The 14,094-nt window shown below is 35.4% G+C and overlaps 1 protein-coding gene across 4 annotated transcripts in view; it reads left to right on the forward strand.

Moving 5' to 3' along the window:
• The window catches only part of ttyh2l (tweety homolog 2, like), a 61,729-nt gene that overhangs the window by 26,231 nt on the left and 21,404 nt on the right, over positions 1-14,094 (forward strand). For all 4 annotated transcript variants that reach the window (XR_009269485.1, XM_058768150.1, XM_058768146.1 and 1 more), the window contains exon 3: positions 10,105-10,216. Coding sequence is in view for 3 of the 4 variants with exons in the window: in XM_058768150.1 (XP_058624133.1) it covers positions 10,105-10,216 (112 nt within the window). In the remaining variant the exon portion in view is untranslated. The remainder of the gene's footprint in view (positions 1-10,104; positions 10,217-14,094) is intronic.

Genomic DNA, 14,094 nt, shown 5'->3' on the forward strand with positions numbered 1-14,094 from the left:
AATGCATGGTCCCATAGAAAAACAATGGAAAAGCAACACAGTGGAATGCAAAAATTTAACTTGCAGGAGAAAAGTGGAGAAAAAGAAGATGAGTCATGCAAGACATGCACATTTCATTCAGAACCACTGAGTAGGAAAAGTTCAGAGGGCATTTAGAGTTAGAATTAAATTTTCTTTAACCTGTGACATTTCATTGGTATTTTGCCAGGGATAATGGTGCATTTGGATTGGATTTGTTATGCGACGGGTTCATGGGTGGGATGTGAGCTGTGGAAGAGATATTTTTAGTATTTAAGCCAGATACGCTGTGACCTCGCACACAGTTCCTTGATCTCCCAAACGGCGGAACAAATCAGAGCGCGAACCGCTGCTTTCAGCACCGATTGGCAGGAAATAAGAAGGAAACTCAATTCTAATTTTGTGAGAATTAATCCTCCTTCACTTCTGCTCTCTCCGAGCCGGATATGTTGCATAAATTTATTCCCTGCTAACCAGCACACACCTGTCACAGAATTCATTATGTCCAGTGAATGAACACACGAGAAAACACGTGAGGAACTCTTACACACAAAGTCTGTTGGTGGATCATGTTTACAGTGAGATATAAACCAGTTTCAGGATCCATCTATTGTAGTCTGGACAATAAGTGTGTGTGTGTGCGTTTTTGTGACAAATGAGGACATAAATTTGTATAATGACAAGGGTGTGACCTATGTATTACAAGGAGAAGGTGAATTTTCAGGTCATTACCCCATGTCCCCACTTTTCAAAATGCTTATAAATCACACAGAATGGAGTGTATTGAAAATCTGAAATAGCACAAAGTTTCCTGTAAGGGGTAGGTTTAGGTGTAGGGTTAGGTGTAGGGCAATAGCACATACAGTTTGTACAGTATAAAAACCATTACGCCTATGGGATGTCCCCACTTTTCACAAAATTAAACGTGTGTGTGTGAACAATGTCATTACTTTAGGTGTCCTGACCTGAAGCTCACTTCTTACCCTCTGGAGAACTTCTAAATCAATTTCCAACCTCCAGAGCGTTGGGAGTTAGCACATTGCTAACACTGTTTGCTTTTCATTATGTCAATAAAAGAGAACAAATGTTTTTGCTAATGTGCTAAATTGAATTGGCAGAGTGTTCAGCTTAAACTTGTGACAGTCATGAAAGTTTGAGCCCTGATTGAGTTAACATTCCAGATCTAGACACAGGGCTGGTTGTCCTGCTAAGTGCTGCTATGTGATGCAGCTAAAGTCCTGTTTAACCCTTTACTTGTGTACGTGCATCCAACACACTCTAAGTGGGCTTTTTTAAAGACCTATATAAAACCCAAACTGAAGTTGTGTTGCTTTTAGCCAATGCCTGTTAGCTTTACAGTCATTAGAGCTCTCTTAGAGAGCCCCTGACAATTGTAATTGACTGTAAAATCTTTGTCCAGGATTAATTGTGTACAATATAGTCTAGTTTTTCACTGAACATTTTGCTCTTTTTCTCCTGAGAAGCAGTACTGGTGCTCAAGTTAAAAGATTTTTTTTTTAAAACGTTTTAAAACTGTATGTTTTCTCTCTAATTCAGTACTGTCCTTCTTACAGAATATAAATAGAGTCTGAATAAGAGTTTAGTAATGGAATCAAGTTGCAGGCTCGGTTTTCTCATTTCCTCCACTTGCGTGACATCATCATCTTCCGCCTACAGTTTCCTCTCTTTTGCTGAGAAACATCACTGATGCTTGGGTTACTTCTTTGGTTAACTAATGACATCATTATCATTTTTTACACTTGACACCAAGCTTGTAAACACATACATACGTAAAGGAATTTGACTTTGACTGAATTGTCATTATTTTTAAATACGAAATCTCTACCACAGAACAATAGACAAAAATGTGACAACATGAGTGCTGTGGTCAAAGATGTCTGTCTGTAGTGTTTACATAGAAAACAATGGACAAATAGTGCAGTGGAATGCAACAAGGTGTGAAATGTGTAAATGAGAGAAAGATATACACAGCATATGAATAACCAGACATTTTGTCTCTCCTTCACACCAAAATTTCTGTATGTCTTCAGAAAGCGACTTTTACATTTTTGGATGAGACATTCCTTAAAAAATATAAATCATTGAAAAAACACAATTAAGTTGACCTTATAGGGGTATGTAGCGTAGTACATACTGTATAGATGGATATAGGAATGGACCGATAAATGAATAACCTGAATTCACGTCTGTTCTTTAGACTAAGCTTGCTGTATCAGTGTATTGGCTTCAGAAGGTGATTTTATTTTTTTTTCCTTTTTTTTTTGGTTGCGGTATGTCTTAAAAATAGGACATAAAAAACAGAGATGATGCACCGCAGCACATGCTCTTAAGTAAAGACGCTCTTATAATGAGACCTTAACTCAATAATGTGACTGTTAATCTCATTTATGTTTTTGTCGGGTGGCCCGTGGTCCTTATTGGGTTATCCTATCAGCTCAATATTACCTATGTCCATTTTTAATCTAATAAAACAGAACCAGAATAGTTTTCATCCAGTCACACTGGTTCACTTCCCTATAAAACACTTAACACTGGAGTTCTCTACAGTACATCTATGTAGATTAGAAGCCAGTTTTCTCATTTACAGAATAACATTAGCCTTTTCCACCCCATCCTCCACAGTTTTCCAGTTTATCTAAATTTTTGCTAATCATAAATGAGCGTTCGTTTCAGTTAGCCGTACTCTGAGCTGTAATGACAGCTCTGACCCCATTAAAGCCCTGCAGAGATGGCTGATGGGTGAAGATTCAGCCGCAGTGGGTCGTTTCAGCAGGAACTGACTCTGTAATTCATATCCAGCTTCACAACAGCATCTGACGGTACAGCTTAGGGAGATAGTGTGTCTGTCATTTGCACATTTGAGCATATTAGGCTTTTAAATGGCACTTTTATCCTGCGTCGCTCTGTCAGTGCTCAGTGGGAGCACACAAGTGTTTACTGAAGCATTGGATGAGTCCTTCAGCGGCTTAGAGAAGGATCACCAGTCTCTAGCAGTGATATCAGTCCTCACAACATGATCTCACAGAATTCCGTGTAATGTTCACGGACTTAATTAACCCCGAATCTGTGGTGGCATCACGGAATCGCCGAAAATTCCGTGATGGGCTCACAGAAGGCATCAGCCGTGGTCCATGCACGGATTCACTGGTTCAACACCAGCGCTGCATCAGACCACGTAAAAAGAGTGACTCCGATGCAGTTATACTTTCACTGGAGTACCTGACCCCACCCCTACCCTAAACCTACCCAGTTCTGAACAATAATGATGACGATAAATTTCCCAGTATCGCGTCGGCATATTGATGCTAAGGGTTTCCGTGCATGGAGCACGGCTGATGCCTGTCACTGACTTACATTGGTATCACTTCTGTGAGCCCATCACGGATTTTTTTCTGTGAGCCCATCACGGAATTTTCGGCGATTCCGTGATGCCACCACAGATTCGGAGGTTAATTAAGTCCGTGAACATTACACGGAATTCTGTGAGATCATGTTGGTCCTCACTGTTATTTTTCATCTGTGGAAGACAAATGGAGAAGATTTCAAGAATCTGTATGCAGATCTTTCCATACAATGACATTTTGTAGTGACCGAAGTTGTAAAATTTTACTGTAAATGAGAGAGAAGAATGCCCATGATAAAGAAAAAGATTAATATTTAAAAATCTCATATGTGACAAGTTCTTAGACATGTACACTTTGTATTCATTGTGGTTTCATATGGTTTTGAAAATCTTTTGTAACATTTCAAACAAAAACTGTTGTTTATTGCTCTAAAAATGTTAATTGGTGAGACCATTTAAAGGAAAAGTTCACCCAAAAATGAAAATTTGCTCGCTCTCAGCTCATGCAAGATGTAGATGAGTTTGTTTCTTCATTGAGACAGATTTGGAGAAATTTAGCATTACGTCACTTGCTCACAGTGGCTCCTCTTCGGTGAATGGGTGCCGTTAGAATGAGAGTCCAAACAGCTGATAAAACATCACAATAATCCACATGTAATCCACACAACTCCAGGCAATCAATTAACGTCTTGTGAAGCAAAAAGCTGCATGTTTGTAAGAAAAAAAAAACAACAACAAAAAAAACATTAAGGCGTTTAACTTTAAATGCAAAAAGTAAAAAGCAAAAAAGGAAACATATTTCCCATAATATGAGCGTGCATTTTTTTTTTTTCCTTCAAATATTGTGAATTAATTAAAAAATATATATCTTTTTGGCAGTTGCACCACTTACAGTTTGAACTAACTTTGCCTAGTCTTAAAAATGTCAAATTATTTGGTGGTTTTGTAGATTTTAAAGTTTTTTTTTTTTCTCCTTCCAAATTTTAATAAGCTGTCAAGCAGTTTGTCATAACAGAAGTCATTAACATTTAAAATTTAGAAGCTACAGCAGCAAAAACAGGCTGTTGTTAATTTAAAAATGTGTAAATTGGTTTTATTTGCTAATGTTCAAATATGAACAAGTTAAAAACACCACAGGCAGTGTTCCTATGATCCACCCTGAAGGGGTCTTTAAGAACTATTTAAATATTTGCAAAAACTTTTTTTTTTAGGTTTAATCATTCTGGGTTTGAGATCTGGCTAATTTACTCATCTCACAGACACTGTGCCCAATCATTTCCTTCAAATTTACACCTTATCTGCTTTTGGCACTTCAATAAATGGAGAGGTGCAGGTTGTAAGTGAGATGTAACCAGATGAGAAGTGGTTTCAGCAGTGTGCTGGAAGCAAAGGGCGAGAGCTGGGCTCGCACACTCACCGGCTAATGGGAGCAGAAATGCTGCTAGCCTGAGGGAGTTCTAGTAATGATATAAGGAAAGAGCCTGGAATCCATCATGCTTAGGGGAAATCAGAGACAGGATTCTCACTCAGACCACCTGCCCCCACACCAACACACACACACACATCCTGTTGAGGAGTTATTATAGCAGGACAATGTATGCCATCTGCTCACTCCCCACTGTTCTTCAGTGGGTTTCTTATATTTGCATTGAAGGCATTTTTAGACTGTTTTTGTTCACAACTCTGTGATATCTGACAACAAATAGTGCAGTCTGAGAATAGTGCAGTGGGTGTTTGTGGTTGAACAAAGTATGCATTGGTTAGAAGAGGGTGTGAAAGGGAAGTCCAATCTGGAGGATGAGATGCTTTGAGAAAAAAAATAAAGTTAAATATGCTAATAAAATTTATGCCATTTACTACATACAAGTATCATGTACTAATAGAGCCCGTAGAGCATTTATTTTAATTATACAACATTCAAATTCATGCATTTTGGCTGAAACCAGATCTATGGCTAGCAGTGTCCTTTGGTGACCCAGTTTGTTTTGTCCCACTTTTAGATTTGAGTCACTCAGTAATGGCAATAATGACATGGACAGGTACAAGGGAAAAATGCTAGAGAAATAAATCATCACATGAATATCAAATTAGTGCTGGCATAGACATTCAAAGTTTTTCCTTGAAATAAGCACAGAACGTGGAAAAAGAGTCATTCTAGGTCTAGTTGATGAATATAAAATAGTTAATTTAATATAAGGTTAATATAATTTTTCAGGGGAGCAGCATGTGTTCACTCTGAATGAGTATGCCAAGATAAAAATTGAAAAAAAGAAGAAGAAGAAAATGAAGAAAGAAAATAAATAAATAAATTGTCTGCTTGGTGTTTTGTTTAATTTAGCCCTCATCCAATAATGATTTTAATTCCCTGGGTTTTGTGAGTGTTTAAACTGGCCTTGAGTTTTTTCTAATACTCTTCCTCCTCTTCAGTGTGGGTATTTATTTATTTGATTTATTTCTCTTTTTTTATTAATTAACTAGAAAAGGAAAGTTGAGAAATCAAAACTGTTTCAAGGTTATATGCCTTATGTGGTTGAATGTTTTTCAGTGCATTTTGGCTGTTTCCTATGTTGTTGCTTTCCTGTAGCTCAAATAGTAGAGCATGGCGCTAGCAACGCCAAGATCATGGGTTCGATTCCCAGGGAAAGCAAGAGCTGATAAAATGTAAAAACTGTAACTTGAATGCAATGTAAGTCGCTTTGGATAAAAGCGTCTGCTAAATGCATAATGTAAATGTAAATGCTAGAGCTGGTTGTTAAGGTAATGACACACATTTCTGAGGTGTTCTGGTTGACAGAAGGATAGATGGACAAATGGATGAATATAGAGGTGGATGGATGGATAATAGATAGATAGATAGACAGACATACAGATGGCTTTATCATATTAAATATTTATAATAACAGTCTGAAAAATAGCCTTTCTGCTGAAGCCATCAAAGAAAATAAGATACACAAGTCATGCACATGGATGCCAGGTTAAGAAAAATAAGTAAAACACAGCAGATATTTCTGTATTGTGCAAGTGTGAAGCTCTGATTTTGTGAATGCACCTCTTAAAGGCATAGTTCACCCAAAAATGAAAAGGTTGTCATTAATTACCTTTGTTCACCTTCAGAACACAAATTAAGATATTTTTGATGAAATCAGAGAGCTTTCTGACCCTGCATATACACCAACTCAACTACCACGTTCAAGTTCCAGAAAGGTAGTAAGGACATCGTTAAAACAGTCCATGTGAAATCAGTGGCTCAACCATAATGTTATGAAGCTACAAGAATCATTTTTTTATTCATACTCTCTTGAATGGAGAAGAAATTGTTGAATAAAGTCAATATTTTAGTTTATGTGCACACAAAATGTATTGTTGTAGCGTCATAAAATTATGATTGAACCACTGATGTCACTTGGACTGTTTTATCGATGTCCTTACTAATTATCAGCCTGGCCAATTATCGTCACGATATTAAGCATTTTTATGGGTATCAGTCATTTTCAAAACCGATTGGCTGATAAAACATATCTATATTGCTTGTTGATGTGACATGATATTTTCAGTGTCCCACAAGATAAAAATTAATATAATTAATATTGTCGTTATTTAAAATGCAGTAAATGGTTAGACATTTCTTTGTCCTACATGGACTTTGTCATAAAAGCTGCAGTGTTATCTGGTTGTTGTTGTTTTTTTTCAAATCTCAAAATTGTCCTATGGTGTGACTGTCCCAAGCATGGTTCAATAAATTACAACTTTTATAAATGAAAAAGAAAAGCATAAAATGTTAATAAATACCTCCAGCATAATTGCACAAGTGTCTATTTTAGTAAATGCCAATCGTTTTTTTAATTTTGTCTCTGAAAACCATGTGCTCGGATGTGACACCATATCCTGATTTTAAATCGGCCAATTCCAGAGAAAACTTAATTAGTTGAAGGACCCCATTCATGGTCGTGTTACTGAAGCCCCCTGTCAAGCCCATGACATGTGCACATGGTCAACTTTTGTCTCAGAATTGTTCAAATATTTATCTTTTTTGGAACCACTACAAAAGTGTTACGTTTTTTTGTCCTTTGGTGTGACACACCTAAATTATATATATTTTTTAATTAAAAACTGCATTTTAAACTACATAATCATGGAAAATTATGCAAATGTGTCTTGCTAACCGCTAATTACAGATTAGCTTGGTATAGCAAGGTCATTAATTGACAAAAAAAAAGGCTGAAACGTCCTATGGTGTAACAGAAAATGTCCTCCGATGTGACGCCTGTACTGTCACACCACAGGACAAAGATGTCACACCAGAGGACAAGGTCTCTTTAAAAAGCATTTTAAATAATTAAATAAGATTTGTTTAACTCCTTTTTTTGATCATTTTCACTGTTCTTAAATGCAATAATTACATTAATTAAACTATTTTCTGATGTTTTTACAGAAAACTTTTACCGTTATAAAGTGTCATGAAAATAAGCATAAAATGTGATCATTTGTTTTCGAAACAGAAAGAATTGAGGGAGAGAAATTAGTGGAAGAGAGGGGACATGGAAATATGTAGAGAAAATTAACAGGGATCCACCAGAAGGGAGGATATCCTAAGAGAACAATGCAGAAAGTAAATACAATAAAAATTATGCCTTAAAAAGAGTGTGCCACACATGCAACGGGGGGCTAGAAGAGTTTCAGTAACATACCGTCCATACTGATAAAACAAAAATGTATAGCCTGAATGCACTGTAAGTCGCTTTGGATAAAAGCGTCTGCTAAATGCATAAATGTAAATGTAAATGTAAATGTAAATACCGATTGACTAAGATACTGAATTTTGTTGATTTAAAATTATTTTTTGTTTTAAAATACATTTTTTGTTTCTTAATTTTTGCTATGTCACACCATAGGTGTGAAGAATTGACGAAGTTAGTGACCCTTTATATTTTCCTAAAGATCAGACTTCACACTACATAAATATATGCATTTCTTTTTCAAAAATGTTTTTTTACAAAAAAAATAAATAAATGTACTGCCTATTTGTCAACCACCCATATGCATATATGTATATACATAAACATATGCACACACACATATACATACACACACACACACATATACATATCACACCTGGACTGTGTCTCATATAGCAGCTCTAGCATAAGGAGTCGGGGTTGGATCCCTTGCTGACTGAGATGGACTGAGAAGCCCTAATGCTTGACAGTCTGCACACATGGTTCTGATGAGGTTGCTTAATGAAGCTGATCTGATGCTGTCTGGAGAAGAGAGCAAGCAGACTGGTTGCTGGGCTGTTATGACACAACACAGCAGTCTAATTTGGTAGACTACAATTCTGGAGGCTGCTTTGAAACATTTATTCAGATTTCACATTAGAAGCTACCATGAGACCAATTGAAACACAATGATGAATTTTATAGCCAAACTGGTACGGGTGAGCACACTTTTTATGTTTATTGCAGTAACAGCTGGTGTCGGGTGTGTTTTAGATGACTTTACTCTTTGTTTTTTGCCAAAATGAGACCTGTGATTTGTGAAACAAGGGCATTTCAATACACAAGGTAACAAGAATGCTTACAGTGAATCTCACAAAACCTGTCAACAATTTCCAGGACACAATTTATCTCCAACACAATATATTTATTTATAAACACTACTTACTGGGGTCAGTCATTTATTTTATTTTATTTTTATTTTTTTCAAAGGATTAATTCACCAAGGATTCATTAAATCAATCAAAAGTAAGCACATTTATGTTACAAACAATTTTTATTTTATTTTATTCTTTCTAATAATCAAAGAATCCTGAAAAAATGTAACATGGTTTCCACAAAAATAATCAGCACACCTGTTTTTAACTTTGATTAATAAGAAATGTTACAGCACATCAGCATATCAGAATGATTTCTGAAGGATCATGTGACACTGAAGACCGGAGCAATGATGCTGAAAATTCAGCTTTGCCAAAACAGGAATAAATGACGATTTAAAATATATTGAAATAGAAAATTAAAATAGCATTGTAATAATATTACACAATAATACTGTTTACTATATTTCTGTTCCAGTCTAGATGAGCATTCTTTTGTCAGAAACTTCTTTCAAAAACATTAAAAAAAAAAAAGATTTTAGTATATATTTTTCTTGACGAAAAATTAACTACTTATAAATAAATTAATTATATTTAAAAATGTTGGTTGCATTGCTGTAATGGGGAAACAGTTTTTATTATTATTATTAATTTATATTATAATACAGTATTTTACTATAAAATTTAGAAAATTTCAATTTAAAAAATCACTATTGAGGCTAGTGGGAATGATAATTTGGGGATAAATGTGCTTAATGGTCATAAAAATATACAAATACCCCCACAACTTTAAATCTTAAATCATTTCATCACATTTTACTCTTATTGTTAATTCTTCTGGTCAAGACCAAAGCTTCACTGGCGTGTGAATGTTTTCCGTGTGACGCTAGCAGGCTGTTGTTGTAGTTTAATGGCCTTTTTTTGAACTGAGGAGGATAATTTGATGAAGCGGCAACAAAATCCTTTATCTCATAAGATGATTTTTATTTGAAGTGGTCAAAAATTCACACTTCACCTTTAAATGTTTCAAATCTTCAACAAGCAGTTTGAAGCAACATGAGAGAATTTTATTGATATGAAACTTTATTTGTAACATAAACTGTTGTTCTGCCTTGATTTGTTTTTCTCACAGTTCAGCGGTGGGCGTGGGTTTCTATGGAAACAGCGAAACCAATGATGGCGTTTACCAGTTGACTTACTCCATTTATAATGCCAATCACACACTGGGTGGCATTGGCAGTCTGGTAAGAGCTTCACTTCCTTCACCTGTCACTCATCATGTTGTCCCATTTCATTTGAATAGCCTGAGGAACACTGTGATTAAAACGAAATCTGAATTTTGCCTGTTACATTCTGCATGCTGAAAAACTAAGAGCCGGAGCCTCAGGGGCTTTTCACTGCTGCTGGAGTATGAGTGCATCATGTGATGAGTGACACCTACACACACACACACACACATAGATGCAGCACTGCTGCAGGCTTCACATCTACATGTTGAGAGCTGTAGTCATATTATACCTGTCCCCATTTTAACGTCCTCCAGTTTGAGTTGTAGATAGACTAGAAACCTCTCCTGATGCAAACACATCCGGCTGGTGTGTGTATTCATGTGTGTAGGCAAAGGAATACAGTAAGTGCAAAGAGAAGACTAGGATTATCTGTTCATCTGCATTAAAGGGGATTAAAAATCTAAATAAGCATCCACGTTCTGGTCTGCTTTAAATATCTGTGAGTGTCCTGCAGATTTATTGAGAATTTATTTAATTTGATATTCATGTTTTTAATTTAATTTAATTAAATTTAAAATTGAATGTAATTTAACATTTAATTTTAAAATTCTAATTAATTATGTAATATAAAATGTAATTTAACTATTTAATTTTATTTGATTAAATGCAGTTAGATCAAAATTTTCTGACAAGAAGAAACAACACAAAGTTAAATAGGCTATGTTCAAGACTCATAATGCTTTACTCATGAAGTAGTTTTTAGTCCTGGGCCTTGTATTGATTGTTTACAATTTACAGTGAAATCATGGTATAAAATTAAGCGGCACTTTTTATTTGACCATTATGTTTTCGAAAAGCATAACAGTTAGATTAGTTTCACATTTGTGGCATTTCACAACATAAGTTCACTTTTAATAAATCCAATTCAAAATCTGTCATTTAACAATTTGTTTGAATCATCACGTACAAATGTTCATGGAAGCCTCTGCATGGAATTTTGCGTGGGTCTTTAAAAATGCTGAAATAAAAAATTTTAATTTGGGGACAGAAAACCAGGAATCACGATATGGCATAATGTGAGGGTTAAACGTCAAAAGACTATGATTTAAAAAAATAAATATGAGTGCAGTGTGTTTCAAAGTTAACAACATGGTGCTTATGCACATTTTGGGTCAAAAAAAGCTAATGTGCATTCAAAAATGTAAACAATTAGAATAATAAGGTGTCTAGAAAATTACATATAATCATATATCATGGCTGATGACTCATGGCTGTAATCTTAGGTTTTTATAAAACTTGTTTAAAATTACATTTTGCAGTTTAGGATTTTACTGTAAACTATTTTTTAACTTAAAATTGTATTTTGGGGTCAATGATTAAGTCTTTTTAAAATTAGATGTGCATGTCGTAAAAAGCCTTAATTTGATTTTAAAAGCCTTAAAGATACACTGATATTGATAAAAAATGATTAAATGTTTTGAAGGTAACAAAGATTTGTATTGTATTTTACTTCTTAGTTTTAAACATTTTGGTTTTTTTATTGGCTGCCATTGCTATTTGGTTGAAATGATAGTTCCTTGAATTAAAAGCATACACCTTTTACTCATTTAAAAGCAAGTACATAAATATTGCAATATTTATTGATTATTGACAACTGCACGCTGTGCTGTTTTCAGCAAATAGTCAGCAAGTACTTTATTTCATTCTGACCATAGGGTTTGAAACATTTATCAGTGCATATTTCCACTGTTTCAAGTCACTGGTTCAAGCATACTAAGCAGTAAAGAGTATGTAGAAGTATGCTAGCCCTGGACAGACGTCACATTTTTATTAACAAAAAAGATTCTTTCTAATCTCAGTCTTTGTTATAATTGATGTGGATTAAGTGATAGGTTTACAAGATCTTTTCTTTCCCGTTTAAATGTCTGAACATCACCATCTATGCACTGAGCACTGTTATATTTAAAACAACCCACAAACAGTGTTTCCAGCAGTTTGTCTTGGATTTTAGGGGGCGGTGTAATTCAGCATATGGCAGATTGAGTGTGACAAACGGAGCATTTGGCTGGCTGGCTGGCTGGCAGAACATTACTCCTCATACAGCCCTGATGTTCATTACCTGCTGGCAATGTGGTGACAACCTCTGTTCTTCTAATACACTGCCTCTGAGAGCTTCCTGCTGTCACTCTCACTCTCTGCCAGTGTATCTTTGGCTCACTGGCCCATAATGCATTGCTTCATGGTCGAATAAATATATCTGAATATGCTGTCTAGAACAGCCTTTTCACTGTTTGCTGTAACTAAAACAACATTCAGAATGTGAGAACAACAAACAGCCATTGGCTTCACTATAACTGCATAAATCCAATTTCAGCTTTAGTGGAAGTTCCCTCTTAAAATTGAATGGCAAAGAGGACTGCATCTGAAGGCCAAGCTTGATTGCATAACTGAATTCATGAATGTTGAAGTGATTGGGAGAGTGTGGAGGAAGTTTTTGAGCTTCCAGGTTTTTTAAACGCCTCCTGCCTGTAGTTGCGTGCCAGAAAATAGCTGTTGCAACTGTGAGTAAATGGGTGTAGCAATTGCCATATCGCATGCTTCTAACTCTATTTCATGCAGTATCCACACCTTCCACAAGGGAAGTGAATCTAATGTATGAATGTTAGTCCTTTTGAATCTTAATTTTTATGAATCTTAATTATGCTTCCACTATCTCGAAATTATGAGTTATAGAGCTATTATTCAAAAGAGCCACATATTGCAATTCACTGTAACGATAGCAGAATGAACAGTTATTGCCAAGAATGAGAGCGGTTTACCAGAAATGCCGCATGATGGGCTTTAAAAAGAGGAAAAGAAGAGGTCAGATGGCTAGATTCAACTAAATGTTTTATTTTTTTATTTATTTTATTTTTTTCTCATAACAAATTTAAAACGGATACAGACTATGTGCCATTAATCCAGTCTAGTGTAGATTACTCTGGCTGGATAAGATTATATCAAATTGGTAGCTAATTACAATAAAATCACAACATTGTCACATAAAGGTTGTATGCAAAAGCTTTTAATGCAAAAGCTTTTTTTCACAATTGGTTTGTCTCTATGGTACGAACCTTTGAAGGTTGTGCAGCATTTGGTTTTTACAGGCTTTACGGACAGGTTGATCCGTGGATAGATCTCTGACATCGACTCAAGCCTGCAACAGAGGATCTAGTGTTTTAAAGAAATAAGCACAGAATATTTCATAGTCATAACTCTGCACCTAGGCAGGCAGATAGCATTAATATTTAGTGGTGACCTTACAAAATCCTCCTGAAAGCATTATTGATTCTCTGCCAGCTTCAGTGAATCTGTCAAAAACAGATCGGGGGCTAATGAAGCTCACTGAAAACTGGTTTGTTACTTTCTGAGCAAGTTTTAAGCCTAGAAGTCTACCTTAACATGAACAATGGATGGTCTGCCAAAACAAATCAGCTTCCTTACTGCGATTATATCAAAGTTTATAACAATTTTATAACAAGTTTATAATTACATTTTATTTTGAGAAAATTGTTTAGCTAGTACCCTCCTTTAATCATAACATAAAAAAAATACACGGTCACATTTCCCATTAAGCAAATTCTCGCTGGTGAAATCCAAGAAATTTCAAGTGAGGACAAAAAAAGTTTCCCCATGCAGATTTTGCAACTGGTTTAAGTTGCTCACACGAATTTCACCACATTGAAAAAAAGTAGAGTACTTGAAGTAGAGCTGCATGATTAATCAGTAAAAGATCGCAATCTCAATTCAAACACCCAGTCATTTCCCAATGACAACGATTGGTCTATGTTTATTAAATCTTTGAAAAAGTATTACTGGAACATTCAAATCTGCATTCGCACTGCTGCTGACAC

Source organism: Onychostoma macrolepis, chromosome 03 (genome assembly GCF_012432095.1).
Source record: "Onychostoma macrolepis isolate SWU-2019 chromosome 03, ASM1243209v1, whole genome shotgun sequence".
NCBI lineage: Eukaryota > Metazoa > Chordata > Actinopteri > Cypriniformes > Cyprinidae > Onychostoma > Onychostoma macrolepis.